At 40.7% G+C, this 20,726-nt stretch overlaps 4 protein-coding genes and 1 long non-coding RNA gene across 12 annotated transcripts in view; 4 read left to right on the plus strand and 1 right to left on the minus strand.

The window, feature by feature from the left end:
- The first annotated feature begins 571 nt into the window (after positions 1–571).
- Positions 572–5,635, plus strand: LOC122411518 (uncharacterized). 2 transcript variants are annotated; one of them, XM_043420374.1, is made up of 3 exons: positions 572–2,039; positions 2,407–3,973; positions 4,656–5,635. In XM_043420374.1, exons 2-3 carry the CDS (start codon positions 3,952–3,954, stop codon positions 5,426–5,428), a joined length of 795 nt encoding a protein of 264 aa, XP_043276309.1. In that variant the 5' UTR covers positions 572–2,039; positions 2,407–3,951; the 3' UTR covers positions 5,429–5,635. The 2 variants fall into 2 exon arrangements, with proteins under 2 accessions (XP_043276309.1, XP_043276308.1); XM_043420373.1 differs by having other exon boundaries at positions 572–3,973.
- Positions 5,636–6,194: 559 nt separating this feature from the next.
- Positions 6,195–8,127, plus strand: LOC122411440 (E3 SUMO-protein ligase MMS21-like). The gene is made up of 5 exons (XM_043420212.1): positions 6,195–6,411; positions 6,508–6,677; positions 6,998–7,091; positions 7,291–7,480; positions 7,697–8,127. The coding sequence occupies exons 1-5, from the start codon at positions 6,333–6,335 to the stop codon at positions 7,806–7,808; spliced, it is 645 nt and encodes a 214-aa protein (XP_043276147.1). The 5' UTR covers positions 6,195–6,332; the 3' UTR covers positions 7,809–8,127.
- A 138-nt stretch (positions 8,128–8,265) lies between these two features.
- On the plus strand, positions 8,266–10,098 carry LOC122411436 (serine-rich 25 kDa antigen protein-like). Of its 2 annotated transcripts, XM_043420202.1 has the most exons (3): positions 8,266–9,102; positions 9,187–9,385; positions 9,794–10,098. In XM_043420202.1, the coding sequence occupies exons 1-3, from the start codon at positions 8,509–8,511 to the stop codon at positions 9,895–9,897; spliced, it is 897 nt and encodes a 298-aa protein (XP_043276137.1). In that variant the 5' UTR covers positions 8,266–8,508; the 3' UTR covers positions 9,898–10,098. The 2 variants fall into 2 exon arrangements, with proteins under 2 accessions (XP_043276137.1, XP_043276138.1); XM_043420203.1 differs by lacking the exon at positions 9,187–9,385 and having other exon boundaries at positions 8,266–9,139.
- LOC122411443 (uncharacterized) lies at positions 9,918–11,159 on the minus strand. The gene is made up of 3 exons (XR_006261150.1): positions 10,862–11,159; positions 10,389–10,643; positions 9,918–10,056 (listed from the first exon to the last, which is right to left on the minus strand). It is a non-coding gene; the product is annotated as an uncharacterized lncRNA (long non-coding RNA).
- A 188-nt stretch (positions 11,160–11,347) lies between these two features.
- LOC122411429 (uncharacterized) overlaps positions 11,348–20,726 on the plus strand; it is a 57,390-nt gene continuing 48,011 nt past the window's right edge. For all 6 annotated transcript variants that reach the window (XM_043420188.1, XM_043420192.1, XM_043420189.1 and 3 more), the window contains exons 1-2: positions 11,348–12,133; positions 14,726–15,344. In XM_043420188.1, coding sequence (XP_043276123.1) covers positions 15,056–15,344 — 289 coding nt within the window. In that variant the 5' untranslated portion in view covers positions 11,348–12,133; positions 14,726–15,055. The remainder of the gene's footprint in view (positions 12,134–14,725; positions 15,345–20,726) is intronic.

Genomic DNA, 20,726 nt, shown 5'->3' on the forward strand with positions numbered 1-20,726 from the left:
CAATAAGTTTTTGCCGATCGCCATTAAAAAATTTCGTAACCAAGAAAAATATGGGACAAAATTCAATCGTCTTGGATCTTCCAAACGTTATTTTACGATGTCAATTTTTTGCGTAAAAAATGTAAATAAACATTTTTCAGGTATAAATTCAATTTTATTTTGCCTGAGACTATTTTGATTTTCCGATTCCCTCATCGGACCGCGATATCATTCAGGCTCTCTAAGAGTTGATATTCCTGGAACACTATAGAAATTGAATTTTTTTATTTTGAATTTACGTGTGAAGGAATTTGAAAACTCAAATTGAATTTCTAATATTTAAACAAAAAATATGTCCATTCCTAAAAGACGTTTCATTACGGGACGATCGAACGATTTCTCGAAAAAATTTGCGTTTCCACATCAAATTCTACATGCTTCTCCTGAAATCGTTTCCTCCCCCACCACCCTACGATTAACTCGTTCGCGTTGAGCGACCCCTTCGCGACTGTGGCGCTCCTCCGTTCCTACTCTTTTTTTTCCCCTTTTGCCGATTCTCTCTCTCTCTCTCTCTCCTCTCGAGTCTTTTGCCTCGACAACGCATTGGACTTGACGTCAGGACTCGGAGCTTTGCGAACCCACTGACGTTTTCTAACGAGTGTGTTACGTATGAGATATCTATACGACGAAAATGGCACATCGCCTGGATAAACTCTTTCGAGTGAGTCGAAGCACCAGCCCAGCCAGGAAGTCGAAACCACTACGGCAAGGCTCTGACAGACCGGGCTCTCGATCCGCAAATCCCAGTGACGTTTCGACCCGCGTTTTATATATACGAATCACTATATCCGCTCTAAACAACGTGGGGAGCAACGCGACCCTCTCCCACGTAGATTGATTGAAAATAAAAAGTCTCTTTTCGCACTATGCGCTACTGAACCGGGATCCCAAACAAAAGGAGACTCAAACAAATGTTTCTCCGGGGCGTCGGAAGCTTTAACACTTACATAAAATTCAATTTTTTTGTCCAATGGATTTTAACCCTCGTGCGTCATAAGCAATTCGCTCGCGTTTTTCTTTTTTTTTTTTTTATTCCGTTTTTAATTCTTTTTGACGTGTGACGGAGGATCATGTTCATTTTTCTCGAATAATTTATCTTCCGTTTCAAAATCACTCCGTAAAAGCCATTTTTTAAGGATCGTTCATTAACATTCTCAATATGCGGAGGATGAATTTTTTTGGTACCGTAAAAATGGATTTCGAAGTCCTGACAAATACGAAGGTTACTCATCGATGCTTTGGACACTGAAATATGATTTCTGAGTGAATGAGGATTATTTTGATGGTTTTTTATGTGAAATTTTAAAATATTGAAAATTTTTAATAAAAGAAACACGAACGATGTTTGGATAATTGAAATTTTTTATTGTTCCAACGTATCGAGTGTTCGAATTTCGAATTTGTGGCGAATCAATGGGGACCCATCGAAACGCGTGCATTGCGCGCATAACTCGAGAGCACGAGCCGAACGACGAGATAACGCGTTGTGCGACGAGCGAGGGCTTTACGAAATAGTTCGCTTCCTGCGAGTCACCGGACGAATTAGAGCGTGTGAAAAATTGACGAGTGAACACGTGACCCTGAAATGACCTCTGGAAATGTCGGAGGATGATACGCAGTGTATTGTATTGTACTTTCGGAACAATCAATTCCGTTGGATTCTGGAACGGAGGCGAGTAAGAAAGAAAATAATCTGATTTTCGATAACGCGCGCGACGAACTCTTGCGGCGGTCGCCCGAAATTACTTTGCGAACGCGCTTATGATGTTTCGCCACGCCCCACTTCGACTTCACCCTCTCCCTCGTCGCTCGCTCTTTTCTCGATTGTACACTCTTTCCTCGTCACTCGGAGACTCCCGGAGCTGCCCGAAGGCCTCGTCCTCGTCCTTCGCGCCCTTTCACTTTCGTCTCTCGTGGCCTACAGATGAAATTCATGAAATATGTATACCCCTTCGTATACATACACGTTGAGGTTATTTCGCTCTCGCCAACGTCCACAAGTGAGATTAAAAAGTAAAAAGAGACAAAGAGAAAAAAACGCGGACGGGATTCCAGGTGCATTGCGTGCTAGCATTTACCTGACTTCAATGCTCCAACCCGTTTCGAGAGTGTTTGCTTAGGCCGTGTCTATTTATAGATTGTATCCCCGCGAGTTGAAGAATTCGCGAATTAACATATTGTGTCTCTGAAATTTCGAAATCTGCAGTGAAAACATCCGAAAAAAAACTCGGCGCAGATCAAAATTTTGATATTTTTCAGCCCCACTAAATAAATCTGCGCAAACGACTTTCCCTTATCACGATCGCTGACAATCAGTGTTTTCAAACTTTCTTGAATAATGAACCGCTAAAACTTTGCTGTGCACAGATTTTCATCATCACGAAAAACAAACAAACGGAACGGCCAGCCTGAAAACTCACTGGAGACCTACTTCCCTCGGTCCATTAATATTTTTGTGTACCGTGAAAATAATTTGAATCTTAGAAAGTACGATCAAGCCTCATGCTCGAAATTGCTCTAAATCTTATTTTAAATCGTAAGCTTCGTATAAAACTACAAGAGGATTCCCGTCATCGGCCAACCGCGCGATCCAACGAGGGGAAAGTAGCGAAAAGGTTTTTAAGAGACACTATAAAATTGATGCTTCATCAGACAGACGAGAGTAATGTAGATCGCGCATATTTACCGAGACTAATCGACGTTGCGTTGGAAGAGGAGCCGAGACTTGGCGGTTTCAATTGAAATACAATTTCTCCAAAATGGATCCACGGAGGAGGATTTTTGAAATTTTTTCCATTCTCCACACAAGGTATCAGGAGCAAAATAAACTTTGTATTTTTTCGAATACCCCTTTCGATTTGAAAAAAATAAATAAATTTGTTCTCTTGCTCGCAACGACGTTGTTTCGCTCAATATGACAATTCTAACCTCTCCAACCGCTTAAAATTGTTCTTTCATCACATACGTGGTTTCGCTGTTTTTTTTTTATTGGTAAAAGTAGTGAAAGGTGTATCGGGCTAGCGATTTCAACAATCTTTACGTATCATCGTATCGAACGATCGATTATGCAAGTCTTCATCGCAGTTACATTTCCTCACTGCGGCGTGCAACTCGATATGCAACGATGAGTTTTGAAAAATATTTTTTTTTTTTGTCGTAATCACGTGAAATGATTCGTTTTATTAGATCCGAGCGAGAAAGAGCGCTCTTGCACTCGCAGGTCCCATTTTTCTGACAAACATATTCGAAAATTGTTGTTATCGCGTGATAAGAATAATAGTTATTTTAGAAACGTACGATATATTCGTGCTGAGGTTCTGGCAGAAACAACAATTTTTAGTTAAACCACGGAAATTTGAAGATTAAATGAGAGAAAAAATGATCTTCGAGTAGCTCGAAAGATAAACCCGCTCTGCCGCTGCTTCGTATTGACATCGGACAACACGTTATTGGCTCATCATCCGCAGTTCTCGGAATAAGCAGATTGCCGATTCGCCAGAACCGATGATTTCCAGCCAATCGCAACTGCCATCCTAGACTCAAAGACGCACGAAAAAATGCGACTTTAAAATCCGCTCATTCGTTGACGCAATTCGATAGATTTTGAAATGTCATCGATGTTGAGTTTTCTTCAAATAGTTCCACTGGAATTATACTGTTTCTACACATATAAAAATTGAGGTTTGGAAAGGATAAATAGAGGAGGGGGGAGTGTTGTTCAGAAACGCCGGTATAAAAAAAAATATGGCCGCTCCACGTTTACTTATAACGACGCGAACCGAACCTGTTCAACCACGAACCGGTTTCAAACTAGTTTTCCTTTGCTTTTTCGACACGTACGTACCGATTTTCACCATGTTTACGACGACTTAACGCATATTCATTCGTTTCTACTTCGTTCTGGAGAATATCATGCCACAGAGCCAAATGAATGGTAAGATATTCATTTTTTCAAATTTGTTTTGTCCGGTAATTCATTTGTTCGAGCAACACAAGTGCTTTTCGACACCATAAACTTCAAAAAGTGTAACACGAAAATTTTTTGCAAGTTCACATGGAGACGAAATTTTTTATAACTGGGGCTCACACATTCTTGTCAAAATTCCATTCTGTTTGGCCTGCCAGATAGCTCTTCCATTAATGTTATAGTAGTAGTGTGTCAAAACTTTATCTTTTTTAACTGGATTAAAAAAAGATTGATTATCCTGTCAGAATAAGGCCAGTTTTGGAGGGTCGTTAGAAAGAATTTTTAAGAGTAATTTTTAAGACATGTCATCATACAAGTCTCCAAAGTCATCCAAAGAGATGTAAATTTTTCAGCATTGAAATGTTCAGAGGATGAATCATCGATGCATACAATAGATTTTTCTCTACAAGAAGTTTGTAGAATTCTAGAAATATTTTCAGTGTCAAACTATTTCAAGAAAACAATAAAATTCTGGGTGATTCAGTAATCTTGGAATTTAATATTCATTTTTTAAAATTGTGAATCTTCGGACTTGCAGGAAAAAGATTGTGTGCGGTTTGAATTCAATGGGAAAAAAATTTGTACCAAGCTTTGTCTTTTGTCTATATTAAATGTTAACAGCTGAGTGATATCCAACAAATAATTACAGGAGATCCAGAGACTGAGATAGAAATCAAAGTAGAGCCGTCACTTCAAAATTATGTTGAAGAAAACGACATGGATTTCCCAGGTTATGACAAGAGTCCTTCGACGCAGGCAAATATCAACATGGAATCGTCTTCATGGACGAGCCATGCAACAACATGTCTCATAAATCAGTACAAAAGGTTTCATTCTATGGTGGGGCAAACTGCGAGATTGAGAAGTCGGAGAGAAATGTATGAGATAATTTCTCTCGAGATGCAGAAGCATGGCTATGCTTTCAGTCCACAGAAATGCGAGAATAAGTGGAAAGTTCTCGAAAGAAAGTACAAGAATCTCATTTTTAGAGAACGATTGAAAAAACCTGGCAGAATCAAACACTACGGTCATTGGGAACACAGGAGAGCGCTGGATGAAATTTTCCATGAAACTAGGAGCCAATTCTATTTGGATGAAAAAGATTCACCAGTGCCCAGCAGTGCCATCAGATTGGTTCAACAACCTGTTACTGAAACCGATTTAAAAACCAAAGAAAATGAAGTTGACACCGCATTGACAAGTAATCCAGCGGAAACACCAAAAAGTAGAGACCCGTTTGCTATTTTTCAAACCCTTCTTATTGCTATGAATAAAAATATTGCCATCGCAGAAGCGAATAGTGAACGGAGACACAGAGAAAGAATGGTTCTTAAACAAGCAAAGCTTGAGATACAAAGAAAAATGTTAGAATTGAAGGAACAAAAAGTAGCCTGTAAAAAGTCAAAGAAACTAATCAAGTAATGAACTTCTTCTAAGTCATCATTTGACGTCGCCTTTCAACCAAGATGCATTACTATGCCAAATACGTATTAAAATATTCCTCGTAAGGTTCGACTGGTAGGTTCGACGAGCTCGTAGACACGTCAAATACGTTTAATAGAAAAATCTGTGATTTGTAAACCTACGCTATTCACGTTCAAATAAAGAATATTTTTACTAATGTTTTTATTTTTTCGTATCGTGAATTTCCTTTGCACCTGCCAATTCATACGTTGAAACTCATTTGGGGAAAACAAAAGTTATTATTGTATAATCCAATGAAACAAGACTTGTCAAGATGAGAAGCAAACGAAAGAATTTTCAATACAACGTAAAATGAATTTCAATAAAATTGCATGATTTTTCTTTGAACTCAAAATTCATGAAAGAAAATGAGGATTGTTGTTTGTTCATCATTCTACTAGCTTATGTGACAAACACTCTCGTAAGGAAGCTTTAGTCTGAAAATTTTGTAACTTTTGTGATAATAATAGTAATATTTTCAATAAAGTTCCGAAAATATTCCAACAGGTCGATGTACGTTTTAATTGAATCTATTGAAAAAACGAAATTCGATGAACATGGAAAAATTTACCGTAAAAGTACCGAAAGACGAATAACGACTATTTTCGAAAAATGTTCAAATGCCTGATTTGTCGGACGGAATTCGATGAGTTCCAGCCAATCGCAGGGTTTTGTTATTCCAGCGAGGCAGGCGCACAAAGAAGTGTTGAAAATCTGCACTGGGCGCATTCGCAATACGGCTTATTACGTTTATTACGAACGGCAACCTGTCTGAGGGCATAACCTCAAAAGTAACAGAAGTAAACATCCCAGAATTCTACTGTTGGGTCGTGTATGAACAAAAAGTTCATTATTCGCAAAAATGCAAAATTTAAAAAAATTGAATGAACGAGTTTACCGAACTTCCTGCAAAACCGCAGCAGCGATCATAACTTATTATGGTGAATGAATACGAAGAGAAACTAACAAAAGATCGTCGAAGTTTTTCGACGGAAGCATTTTCGCAAGTAAAAACAAAAATATAATTTTTTTTTCAGAGGGCGAAAAACAAGAAACCATGTTAGCGGAGCTTCGAGAACAAATTGTAGCAACTTGTAGTGTTGAAGAAGTCATAACCACTGCTGCAAAAATATCCAGTGAAATTTCTCAGCATAATTCCTCCTCGCGAAAATCGAAGAACCCGAAAAATGAAAAACAATGTTTGAAGGTAATTCAACTATGAAGAAATTTTGTTGCAAATAAATAAAAAATTGGAAATTTCCTACATGACACTCGTTTATGAAGAATTACTTTTAGGAATCAATAACGGTTGCTACCAAGTCCATCTAAATATTGGCCACGTTGTTGCAAAATGCTACAAGTTGCTCTTGATCATAAAACAAAATCTTTTGTGCCTGTGCCATCGATAGATTTATTAAATTGTTCAAAATATTCAACGAATTGATATTTTTCAATGAACTTTGATCTAAGAGCCAAAATTACTGACACGTATAACAAACGGATGATTACGTTTCTATTAATTTCCAGATATACAAAGACAAAATCGCGAGCATCGAACCGGACCCATCAAAAAATATGTACCTCCAAGAGTTTGATCGAGTAGTAAGGTCGCTTAAAACAGGTAAAATGAAATCATAAAATTCTTCAAATTAGAAAGTCTAGAAACGAATCAGCTAAGTAACAAAAATTTATGAATTCTAGAGGTAGCGCCGTTAATTAATTGAACCAGTTTTTGGATTGAATTATTCGATGAAGTATGACATTGAAATTCTCAGACTTGAGGCTAATATTTTTGACATATAATTTTTTTTTCTTCTCAGAGTTGAACGGTTCAACCATCGAGGCTGATGGGGACGATGACGAGGGAATACAGCTGACTCGAGATCCTGTCAATGTCATTGATCCTGTGTCCAAAACTCGCATGACCGATCCAATGAGAAATCTCAAGTGTTCTCACGTTTACGATAGCAAGAGCGTCAAGGCTCTGCTCGCACAGAGTGCTGGTGCAAGGTATTTTTTTATTTTCCTATATTTTTTCTTTTTTGAAACCTCTTTCTAGTATGTTTCTTATAAGGTTAGCTATGTTGGGACTCTGATAAAGATTTTCATGATAACTCTGATGTCTGCGACCAGATTTTCATTTAATTTGACGTTTTGTTCATTATAACGTCAAAGTTCTCGAAAATACTATTTAAATTCAATCGGTATGAATAATTACCTTTTCAGATGCCCAGTGCCTGGGTGTAAATCCACAGAATTCTTAGCTATGGAAAACATGGTACCAGATTTAGTAACGAAAATCTATTTGGAGCGGCATCCAGTTGAAGAGGAGTCATAAGAGTAGGAAGCACCGGTAAAAAGTGACGAATCGCTGCCAAGACGTTTTTTCCGTTGACGGTCAGAGTTCAGCGTTTACACGCGTCACCGCTCATTCTAACTGATCAAATGTTTCAAACGTGACGACGGAGTCACCGTCGCCATTGGCATCGATTTTGGCGACTTGTCAAAATTGATGCTACCACAGACGAAGAGAAGAAAAAACATGTTTCTAAGCCATCCAAACAAGAAAGCCAAGCTTGATTTTTTCAAAATCTTCGTGTATTATGAAAAGCCTGTGATCTTTTGATAATAAATTAACATAGTTTTTTGGAACAAAAGATTTTTTTACTAAAAAACTTCTTCAAGATTCCACTTTTTTTTTTACTAACGTTTTCAATTCAAATGATTTTTTAAGCAATTCCGAAATCCGTTCTTTCGAAGACAAAATACGTAACAGAAAAATCAAATTTCCAGTCTCGTCAGATTCAAATTCGAAATTCAGATTATTTATCAGGAATTTGACAGAGAAAAAAGCGAAATTGCTGGCAATAGACAAAACGTGTGAAAGAATAAAACAAAAGAGTTGCGTTTTGCAGCGAATTTCCGATCGTGCAAGAAAAAAAAAACTATTTCAAAACGTCACTCAATTTGATAGAGATATTAGAAAAGGAATTTTGAATGATATTTGGGTGGAAAGAAATGACGTTGATACTCGTGCTATGTTTGTACTACGAATCTTATTGATGTTGGTCATCACAGGTGAACATTACTGGACTCGTTCAGTGCACAGTCGTAAGCTTTTCGGCGAGGATTCATTAATGAGAGGGGGATACGAAGACGAGGGCGAAATGTGGAACGACGCGTATTTCGATAGAATTTTTGGATTGGATCTCAACCCGATGGACGATTCACCGCTAGGAAGCGACGACGAAGACGACGGCAAGGGAGCGGACGAGAAACACGACGAGGAACATTCCCAAGAGGAGCCCGAGACGAAAGAGTCCGAAACGAAACCAGAAGAGAAGCCTGAATCGGAGAAGCCCGAATCGGAGAAGCCCGAATCGGAGAAGCCCGAATCGGAGAAGCCTGAATCGGAGAAGCCTGAATCGGAGAACCCCGAAACGAAGCCAGAAGTCGCGGAAGGTGAAAAAGCCCCCCCCGAGCCGGGAGATGCTGAAAAAGAGGATAAAATTGACGCTAAAATTGAAGAGAAGATCGACGAGAAAATCGATGAGAAAATCGAGGAAAAGCTCGATGAAAAATCCAACGAGGCTGAATCTGACGGAGATACGGAGGAGCAGAAAGACGAAGAGGTGGTGAATGACGAAGATTCGGATTCAAGTGACGATGGTTAGTATATCACATTCCAATTTCCTTTTTTTCCCTATTATTTCTAGCCGAGAAAACCCTGGAAACGACAATCTCGAAGAGAACGCCGAGCCAATCTTCTCCACGATTTGTACGACTCGAGTATTATCCGGGCTCCGCGATATTACTCGCGACATCATTACGTAAGGGCAGCCACCACCGAAGACGACGAAGACTGCGAAGATGAAACCAGCGAATCTCCAGAACCGATGGAGTATTCCAATTACGGTGAGAACATCTGAAAACTCCAATTTTCGAGATGCGAACAAATTTTACAACATTCCACCACCATTTTTTCCCTCATCCCCTCACTTTTTTATACATTTTTTAATTCAATATTATTCTTAGCTAGAATTACAGAGAATACGATGTGCCTAATACCCCATTTTTTTCTTATAAAAGAATTTTCTTATTTTTTAACTATTTTATAATTAACGTTACAATGTAATATTTTATTAACAATTGTTGCTATATTTTTTAAACGAATTTCAACAAATTCATCCGAATTCCGAATGAAAATGTTGACGAGACAAAATTGAAGTGAAAAAATAAAATTAAAATTTTTTCGATGTTTTTTCATCGTGAATTTTCATAAAATGATTTTTCGTTTTTTGTTTTTTTTTTCTTCCATTGCAGATTCTTCGGACAACGAACGAGGTTCCGGCACTTCGTTGCTCATGCGAGGAAATAATTTGATGGAAATTATGACTGTTTCGTGTTTCGTCTCATTGGTCGTTTGATGCCCCGTCGAGTTTCTCCTCGAAGAAAAACAATAATCGATTGTTCGTGAGAATTGATCGAACGCCACGATTTTCCGGACTCGGATTTCGCACTCGAATTCCGATCGGGCACGTGTGTGACAGTTTTTTATCGCGCGAGACTCCCGCTCACCTCGCCCTCTGTAGTTTCATATACTGATAATAAAAATGTGTGTATATAAATACGAGTTTTATAAATTCGATACAGCGAGTTGAGAAACGTCAACGCGAGGCCTGCACATATACCTTAATTTACGCTCTCGTATCATTGGAACGGTCCCGTCATTTTTTATATCGACGAGATTTCGTGGTTAAAGTGTAATCAGATCGTCGCAACAGCGATGACAAAATTCAGGGATGGGAGCAAATCAAACGTTGAGTCACTCGAGTTCGATGTTTGCAAACGTTTTTTTGACCTCGTCTGATCATTTTCGCATTCGCGTTATCGAATTCCAAATGAATTTTTTATTTACGTTCAAAGTCGTCGTCGATACTGAAATTCTGTAGGTTCATTTGAATCTGTATTCGAAGAGAACATTTTTATAGTCTATTCTCGGTGTCCGATCGAAAGAGAAAAAAAATGAAAACACCCGCTGCAGGTAAAACGCTGACCCGCATTACCCCAAACGGTAGGTCAGCGACCTCGGGCTCGAGACGAGTCGATGGAGCATCTCGCGTTCAAAAACGTCGAAACGTATCTTCGGCAATCAATCAAAATCCGTAGTCCACTGGGGGAATAAAAAAAACTTCCGTTATTTCGAGTTAATTTTTCGTCTTTTTTTATTTCATTCCAAAGTTTTCTCAACGTTCGATCGAAGGTGGAAGCTTGGGATTTTCGTCAATATTTCTTCCACAAAACATAATTGACGACACTTTTCCAACGTGAAAATATCAACGGCTTCGTCCTCGCGAGACCACGAGCGCAAAATACTTTCGTGTTCCTTACCGTACACACATTCACAATAAATTTTGCCTCGGAGACGACGATCACACTTTTCATCAATCTTTACGAACGGCTCCCTCTGCAAATATTCGTGAAAAAAAACCGCAACATTCGAACAATAAACCAATTTTAACAGTGTTTTAATCAATTTTATTCATCAATATTTAATTAATTAAGTGAAAAATCAGTTAGAAAATGAGTTGTTTTCGTTGTTTTATTCCGTTACGAGTTAACAGGCTCGATGGGCACCGTGGTGTGGACTAAGCTTCAAACCGATTGGCCCTCCTCTTTGTTGGGTATCACGTGGCAAATGTACAAGAGTATCGTGAGTGGGGCGAGGGGGGGGGGGGGGGGGGGGAGATCGAGGGGAGTGAGACGGTTTGGGAAGCAGAGGAAGAGGAAGAGAGAAAGAGAGAGAAAAAAGGAGAGAATGGCCGGTTCCCCCGTAAAACAGACAGCGAAGAGAGGCGAAAGCATCGAGAGAAACCCCCGGGAGAGTAATACGTTCTAGTATTTTGCCCCGGCGGTAAAGTAACGTTTACTCTCTCGACGGCGAGTCCCTCGCGCGACGTGCGAGTACTCGAGCCTCGTAAACGCGAAACACATGCGAGCGTGCACGCATCGAAACGTTGGAAGCGGGCAATCGAAAAAAAGGACAACAAAAGATAAAGCAAGCAGAGTCGAGTGTTGACGATCGAAGCTGTGCGATTCCGATTCTTCGACGTTTCATCGTACAGGATTTTGCCAAGAGATCGCGCGTGCGTGTTACACCGAGAATAAGTGCACCGAGTGACCGACACACCAGGTGACGTTTCTTTCCGAGTCAAATGTATTATATTCAGTGATCAGCCTGCAACCGGAACAACGCCATGTTGTTTTATCCTCGATTTGTTGTTATTTTTTTAACCCCTTCTTTATCGGGTTTCGAAAATAACCGGAATTTACCATTGCAAACAATAAATCAGTGATTTTCCATGAAAAATAACGGTGCTACGACGATTATCGGTGGAACAGTGTGTTTTCAACGTAAATTTAAATCGGTGCGCTAAGCGATCGTGCGTGCTGTGTAGTGCTACGATAAAAATATTTGAAGTTCGGTTGCATTGGGAGAGTGCAAGGTGCGCAAGGTAGCCTCAGAAAAGTTGAGAAAGGCTTCGCTACACGCTCGTATATATCGCTATATATACATAAATACAGTGTATCCCATACTGTGCGATGGTGTGTGCGTTTCTTGACTTCGGGCACGCCGTGAGAGCGTGGAATGCGCGCTGACAGGTATTCGCTCAGGCGCAGTCGCAAACCAAATTGTCTATGCCGCTCTTTTTTTCTTCAATTTTTTTTCATTCCTTCGCCCTTCCCCCGTGCCTCAATTATTACGGTGATTTTCATCATCGTCTAGATTCGCGAATAAGTCAAAAAATATACGGTTTCACGAATCACGAGTGTGCTGGTCGGGCATGAGTGTGTATGTGGGCAACCGTACAAGTGATATTTTTCTTTCTCTCAGTGCGTACAATTGCCTATTTACTTCATCGCTCCTCCGCCCCCTTGTTTTTTCGTGCACCAACCATGACTATCGCATCGACGGAGTTTCTTTCTCCTTTTTTCGCTGTCCCTTTTTTGTCTCCGTCATTTGTTGATGGCGTGGGCCAGAATTATGTACTTCCGAGTCTTAAATTTGTACTTTTTTTTTCGTTACGAGAACCGTTCTATTCGGAATTACTCGTGCTTCATAGAAACGTGACTTTTGACAGGCGAGTGTCAGTTCGAGTACACGGACCCGGAGTTTTTCGGGGAAGTGGGGGCAACGCGGGTCAATTAAGGGAAGTCGCTATTGCTCTAATGAATTGACCGATTAATTTGTTTCTTCGCATACTACGCGTCTCCGATCTCCGGACACGGAGCGACGTTCTTTTTTTGGACACCCATAAGCCTATAATAACTCGGTCCTCTTTGACCTTCAAAGGCGGTTATTCAAAAGCGTTTTCATAGAGCCCCTTGTGAAACTAAAAATCAACTCGAACGCCGAAAAAACGGAAGCGAGGAAAAAATGTTAATGGATTCGGTCAGATTGACAGGTGAATCATCGAGCGTGCTTCGTATAGGAAGTTAGGCAACGCTCGGAGGGGCGTGTTACAGCATTCCTCATGGAAACCTCGAACTTTTCGAATGCAGTTAGCCGTGCACGCCGGTCAGTCTTTAAAAAATGAGCCGCTTTAATGTTTTCCGGCTTTTTAGATTTGGGCGTGTACACGTCGGTAGGATAATTTGTTTCGGTATACACAAATATATTCGACTGTTAAAACAATTTTTATTTCAGCGTGAATTCCCTGTGAAAAAATCAATTTCGAGCCAACATTTCAACGAAAAATAATACATCGAAAATATTTTTCTCACTGCACCGCAAATATCCATAAAAACAATTTTCCGCTCCGGAGACGAAAATAAATAACTCTATGTGCTCAGCGTTCTTGATGCGGACTCGGAATAATTTACAAAAGAAAGTTTAATCGCGGAATGAAATTTCACGCAACGCTAACGATAAGAAAAATAGACGATAAGAGGTGAAAGAAAAAAGATGAGAGCACATGTTGCTGACAGGACGTAAACATTTCACGCAGCACGATTCTCCCTCTCGAGAGACCTCCGGACATTTATGCCGTGCACATCCATTGTCTATACCGTTCACGATCCTTCGCTCAGCTTCAGCTCTTGCCTCGATTCGATTCTTTTTTTTCTTCATTCTCACTGTCCCACTCGCACTCTTTTTTTTTTATGGCCTCTTCTCGCGTATTCGTCACTCCCGTTATTTTCGACACGGGGCATTGACACACACACACTCGACGGTCACGAGGAGAGCGCGATCTCGAATCGGACTCGCGATGACCAAAAAACAACATGCAGAATTTCATGAAACGCATGCCAACTTTTTTCAAAATCACATTTCGTGGCTTCCATATTTTCTTTTTGACCTTTTGCCCAGATTCAATGCAAGTATGAATTTTTAAAAAGTATGCAACGAGCACGCGTGCTCGTCTTCCTTTGTCCCACTTCCGGTTTTCATGCACCGAAACTTGTGCGCTCCGAGAGAAAAAAAATTCAGCGGCTCACGATAATTATTGAACTCGCGGGGCGAATTTTCGATTTTTCAAAATATTCTTGTAATCGATTGAAAAATCATTTTTTTCACCCATTTCGAAGGATTACACGCAGCTCGCCAGCTCGGGATCGCATGACATTTGTTGAGCATTGACGCGGGGCGTATCGAATGATTTTTCGGTAGAATTTGATAATCGCTGCGCGAGGTTATCCGACCCAAGCAGAGACGCGCGCTGCTCAGCAAAAACACGCTCGCCGTTATAACGGACGGAACAAACAACTGAAATTTTTCAGGGAGAAAAAAGAGGCTGAGACACCTGGAAACGCTTTTTTATCGGAAATTACATTCCTTATCTCAAATTAGCCTTCCGGGAATGAAAAAAAAAGATAAAGTAATGAGTAGCAGTTGTGAATAAATTGACGACGCAGAAACTCATTCCGAAGTATTTTTGAATTCTTCGCTTCGCCCTTTTGATTTTTTTTTTCGTATCGTTGTTGCTGCCTCACATTAAATTTGTTCAATGAGTCAAGCAAATTTGGTATCGAAGCTCGGATTTTTGGGAGGAAAAAAATTCCTCTGTAAAATGGTTCCGATTTGTGTTACTTTTCAAAGGAAAGTATCTTTCGGGTTTCATAACCTAAAAACGGAAAATCGAGTGTTGCGTGGCACTCTCGACGGAAGCGATTTTACTGAGAGTCAATAAGCGAACTTTTGCTCTGCGAATCTCCGAAGAAAAAAGAGTGACGGAACGAAATTTTGGTTTCCAGGGTTTTCGAACATGTTCCGAGGGGTCTTGGGCGCAGAGAGTCTGACAGGGCTGATGAAGGGCGGATAGAGGGTAAACTCGAGTGAAAGGGGGAAAAAAAGGTGGTCGAAAGGAGAGTGTGTATGATGAAGCCTCGCGTGGAAAGGCGGAAGAGGGCTTCACAGTTCGACGGAGCGTCAAACGATTGTGAAAAAGTGAGAACGAGCCTGAGCAAGACGGAAAGAATAACGAGCGAGATTTCGAGGTTAAACGGCTCGCCGAGCGAGAGCTTGGACTCGGAGAATTTTTTATACGACATTAAAACTTGGATAAACTCGTTGTTCGAAGTTGAATGATGAGCAGCGAGATGGCCTCGTCGATATGCGTGGGGACGTCAACGCTGTCCCGTCAAAATTCGTCGCACTCTCAAAAAGTCATCGTCGCCTCCGATCTCTCGGAAAAATCGGCGAACGCCGACGCGAAAAAGGACGATCGGGTCACGACCTTCAATGCGAATGTCGCTGTCGTCGCTGATATGGATCTCGTCAACGGTCCCAATCCCTGGCTCCCAGCCTATGGATTCCAACTTCAACAACACGCTCAACACTTTCAACCCACTCACGAGGATCTACGCGCTAATGGTTCGTTTATATATTTTTTTTATTCTCAACTCCCTCGAGAGGGTCATTCAGCATTTTTCAGGCAACGAAAATAGCTGTCAGTGCGATATTTTCACATTTTTCCGTTTTTTTTCGCGCTCGGAAAACCGTGGGTGAGAAATTCCCAAAATTTTTCGTTACTCTGGACACCGTTTGGCGCAACGCGTTCGCGAAGACTCGAATCGCTGTTTGTTTCTCAATATCCAAAATAACCGAAATAAAATAGTATTCGAATCACCAAAAGTGGCTGTGGCGCGAGTGCAGTGCAAAATGACGAACCGAAAAAATCACGTTCGGCCGCGTCAGAGAAAACGAAATAAACGATCGAATCGCGAAACAAATTTTTACGGGATTTTTCATAACCTAAAAACCCCGAAAACTCGGATAATAATGACCTCGAAATCGAAAAAAAAACTCTAGAAATTCCTTTTTCAAGGAAAATGCGAAAATAAATCGTGACGAGAAGGCAACACTCGGCTGGGAATCACGAACACTTCGAGGGAGCGTTACGTATGACATTTGTACTTTCCCGATGTCGCAATAGTACAGTTGGTCTCCCGTTGGCTCTTTTTTTAGCGCTACGGTCGTTGCTCGCTCCGCGTACATAACCTCTTCACTTTGAGCACACAATATTCGCGCTTGTGTGTACTGAAATACTTTCGAGTGTGCACGTTAATGCGTGATCAAAGCACTATAGCCAAGTGGGGCGAGTTTGAGCAGCGTTTTAATATAACGAACGGTTAAAGACAAACCTTTTTGAGGTTAAAGCCGTGGAGATGAGAAGAGGGGGGAAGCTTAGCTACGATAAATCTTGTAAACTGAGTAGCCTAAAGTTCTCACGAGATCGTTCCCCGTAAGTGCTTGATAAGCTTCGATGCGTTGTAACACGCACTGTGTCCCGTAGTCCCGTACGTGTATTCGCACCTTTTAACGACCGGATATACTCGCCTGCTCCCAGCGCCATCTTTGCTCAGATACAGAAATCGAGTAGCCAATCTTCTCCGCTGCCCTTCCCTCTCTCCTTTTTTTCTCGGTCTCCCATCCTGGCCATTTTTTCTCGAATTCTTTTTGTCGGAGACGGAGATGCTTTCCTTCGATAAGCTCGACTCAGCGGATCGTGCGTTGCGTGAGCCACAAATTTGTTCTTCCGCAAGGGACGGAAAAAACGATTTTTTTTTTTCCGTTTCTTTTATCGAACTGTGCTTCGCTCCGACAAATCGTATGGAAATTTTGAAACCTGTCACGAGAATCTCCAACTATTTTTCGAAGCAAAACAATCGTTTTTGTCATCGTTTCTCGCGGTGCCTGCACTTTGATGGGTTTCTAGAAATTTCCATGAGGAATCCGGGGGAAAAGGTAATGTGTCAAAAGGAATTAAGAGAAGCGCAGCTCGTTAATATCCAATTTTCTTCGGAACGATTGTTCCATTATCGTCTGAAAATAATAGTTCGACGAGTCTGTGCACACGGGGCATTAGCACGCCATATTTGAAGAGCGTGCGTCGTACTTTCTTCGAATCATGCGATATACGTTTTTTCTTTTCTCTCTTTCTTCCTCGTCTCTCTTCATCCTCCATTTTTGTTCCTTCCTGCGTGATCGTTTGCCACGCTCCAGAAATTTCTCTATTAATATAGTGAGAAATATCGCGCCGCGAGATTAATATTGAAAAAATCTCTGCGCTACAGAAAAAAATATACACGTACAGATACTCGAGGCGCACGAAATCCGCAACGGAAAGTACGGCACGAAGCACGTTCGATAATTCGTAGTAACTCTTTGCATAAACTGTAGTAATGAGAATCTCCGTGATTTTTAATGCCTCGAGACTCGGAGGATCTGGGTTACTTTCTACACCCACACTCCACCGGAGAAACATTTGTTTGAATACCGTCTCGGATCCTGGCATTATTAATTTGCCTCGAATTAAATTATCCTCGAATAAAATGTTTTTATTTTATTCAAGACACATTAAAGTGAGCTGCGAGCATATAAATATCATTACTCTCAACTGTGTTTAACTAATTTTATATTAAATGAATAATGAATGTGAAATTAATTATAATTAAGTGTTAAAATTAATGCGATTTAGAGAGCGAATTACTGAGATCGTCTCAAATTGTTCGGGGAAAAGTAGATGAATTTTTCGCCACAATTTCGACGAGTTATCAACAATAATAAAATCTCGAAAAACTGATTTTTCGAGGTTAGAAAAACCTTGGAAATTACAATTTTTTGTTTGAAAGTGTATTTTATGACGGAAAGTTAATTTTTTTTGACAAACGGATCGTGTCCTCAAAATTTCGTGAGCAAACGTCGGCACTTTTCGTTGAGAGTAAAAACGTTTTTCTACCAAGGAGGCAAATGTTTCGACAACGATGAAACAAAAATTTTGTTGCATTCGAAAGTGTTTGCGAGTTCGTTGATTCGTTATTGCGAATGTATGATATTTTTCTGTTCACATTTGTCGGGAGAGTTTCTCGCGAGGGGTCGAGAGATTCTCGGGTAACGGGAATCCTCGCATAATGTTTCTTACTCGGCTTTAGACGCGAGCTGCCATTTTTTGTTTTCGTTTTTTCTCTTCGCGTTGTACACGACGATCGTACAAAGCATTCACGGGCGTGATGCATCGTGGGACGCTCGAATTATCTCGTGGGATACGCGCGTAGAGGTTATGTGAAAAGCAAAAGGCTTGAGGCGTCATTAATTCACGTGGTGTGACGTCCAAATTACGCCATTTTTGTTCTTAGCTCGAATGTTGCACGAGCACACGCATTCGCACGAGCGAATGTAGAGACATCGATCACAAACGAGACACCTTTTGCGATATTATGGGGTCAGGAAAATGTTGTACTCGCGTCTTGATTTCCATTAAGTGGCTTTTAAGAACCTTTAAAGTAAACAAACGTCGATAAAAAAAATGCTGACAACGAGAATTGTGGGGCTCTCATAATTTGGTTACTAAAAAAATAATCCCAGTGCTGCTTCGTTCGTACTGGAAAGGTTCGTAAAATGTTCCGATGCGTCAAAAATCAGTAACTGCGAGTGTCAGAATCACTCTTTTTCACGACCCGTTCGATATAAAAATGATACTCGAGCCTTCTTCGCCGTTCAACTGTTAACAAACGTCTAAAAACGCTACGCTACTGTAAAATGGAATATCGCGGATGTTTTACGAGCTGAGTGAAACTGCAGTACTCGAGCCTTTTTGAGGTTATGCGCGGCAGGAGAGTGGCTAAAAATCAAAATGGCGCATCTAACGAGCAGCCTAGTGGTTTCTCGTGCCTCTTTTGGATCAGCTCCTTCTACGCGAATATAAATATGTATAAAATAGCTGCAAATAAAAATGGCGTATCTTTAACGATCTAATGAGTTAAATAATGGCACTTGAATCTCTATGTTTTACAAGCGTTTTAATGGCTTCGGTGTGCCTTATAAAAGAGGGAATAAAATTTATAACAGCAGCATGTGCTCTGCAGGTGGAACGATGTATCCTGTCTGTTCTTTTAGTCGTTGGCTCGGTGAGCTCTCGTATAGTATCGTTCAATCCATCCAATCGTTTTGAGCCTCTCGTGCTAGTGAAATTTTACATTTTTTTATCGACCAATTGCGTTGAGCTGGCACAATTCGTCATCAATTTGTTCCTGACGACTTTCGTGTCATAAATAAATCCATTTTTGAAGGTAATGAATTTTAACGTTGAGTCAAATAAATAAATGAGAAAAAAATAAATGCTGGATACATAAAAATCGTGAATTTTTTCGATTTTCCAGTGAAGTGGTCTAAAAATGTCCGAGTAATAAAAAATGTGTGTTGTTAATCGTTATGGCAATAAAAATTCATCATTTTTCTTCGCGAACGCTTGTGAACACGAGAGATCAATCTCGTGCAACTCGATTGTATGTGTCTCGTGTCCTGATTGGTTTCTCCTTCGACGAGAACTCGTCAAGGCCATGTGAGCAACAACGATAAGTCTCCCAGGCAAAATGATCTCGAATCATACGTGTCAGACAAGTATATATGAGCAGTGTAGGAAAACTCGATAGAAACTTCCTCCGCTGCGAAGTGCAATTTGTCTCGGTTGAGCTCGTGCGTGCCCTGGGAATTTTATATTGTGCGGAATTTCCATGCGTACGGTGCAAGCTCATTTTTTTCATTGTTACAAAAATCCACTTTTTGTCAGTCCAATTTTCCTTGTTTTTGGTCGATGCTCGCTAATGTTATCGGTGCAAATGGTTAAACTTTTTCTCGGTGTTATATTTTTCCTGAGGATTTTTATAAAATGCCAGAAATTCCGCAGCCATTTTCTCTTCGCTTCCGTTTCTAAACTTACTTTTCCAAGTCCATTGGAATTCGGTGCGTTGATTTATTTATAAAAAGGCTACGTTCGCGCACATTAATCATTCGGGGACGTCCGCAGTACGCAACTCGTCAATCGACCGCATGAACCTGCACACGGAAAACTCGAGCGAGACCACCTGTTGCTGACCAACAGCTACGAAGCACACTTCGCGATTACCAACCTGTTGCTTACCTCACAATTCGACAAGAAACCGCGCCATTTTTTCCCCCACTCTCTCTCCTCCACAGTTTTCGTGTACACGCATCGAGCTCGTTTCGCGCATCGATCGAGCCCCCCCGAGTCGTATCTTTATTTATGTATCGAAACGTCGCGCCCATACAAAGCGTCCTGAATGTAAACATCGGAGTTTCAGGTACGCGTAGAAATTCCATGAAAAACGGCCGAGTTCTCGGAAGATTCTCCGCACTCTTGCTGCGCTCTAGCAACCAACGAGTAACCTCAAAATTAAAATTTTTTAAGTTGACACGCTCGCTCCACAGGATTTTGGGATTTTGGTGATTTTTCACAGCACTTTTTAGTAGATCTTTGGCAGCAACGAATCGGAAAAATTGTCGAACGAATAAGAGCTTCGAGCGAATTACGATTTTTTCTCGTCGGTCGACCGCAAATGACGCAATCGTTCAAAGACTCTTTTCTTCTTTCTCTACGGCCTACAATTTGGAAAATTTTCGAATTTTCGGCTTCCGGACACCCTGTACATGGGCTCCAGGAGATTCGAGCAGCACTGCGTGATTCTCGTACGGGAATCCTGGCCCTCTTTCGAGCGTGAAGAATGTGGCACTTTCCTGTCACTCTATTCGCAGATTCGTTTCTCTCGCAGCATATACGAAGGGAGGCGAAAACAAAAATAAGAAAAGCCGCTCGAGAAGGCCGAGACGATAAGATTTACGGTTCGTTCTCCTTTTGTTTACATTTCTCTCGTATCTCTCGAGAATTTGTTTCAACTCGAGAGTCCTCGCGACATGTGATCAGTAAATAAATCGCCCGATTCTTCAATTTTTCTT

This window comes from Venturia canescens, chromosome 5 (genome assembly GCF_019457755.1).
Source record: "Venturia canescens isolate UGA chromosome 5, ASM1945775v1, whole genome shotgun sequence".
Classification (NCBI taxonomy): domain Eukaryota; kingdom Metazoa; phylum Arthropoda; class Insecta; order Hymenoptera; family Ichneumonidae; genus Venturia; species Venturia canescens.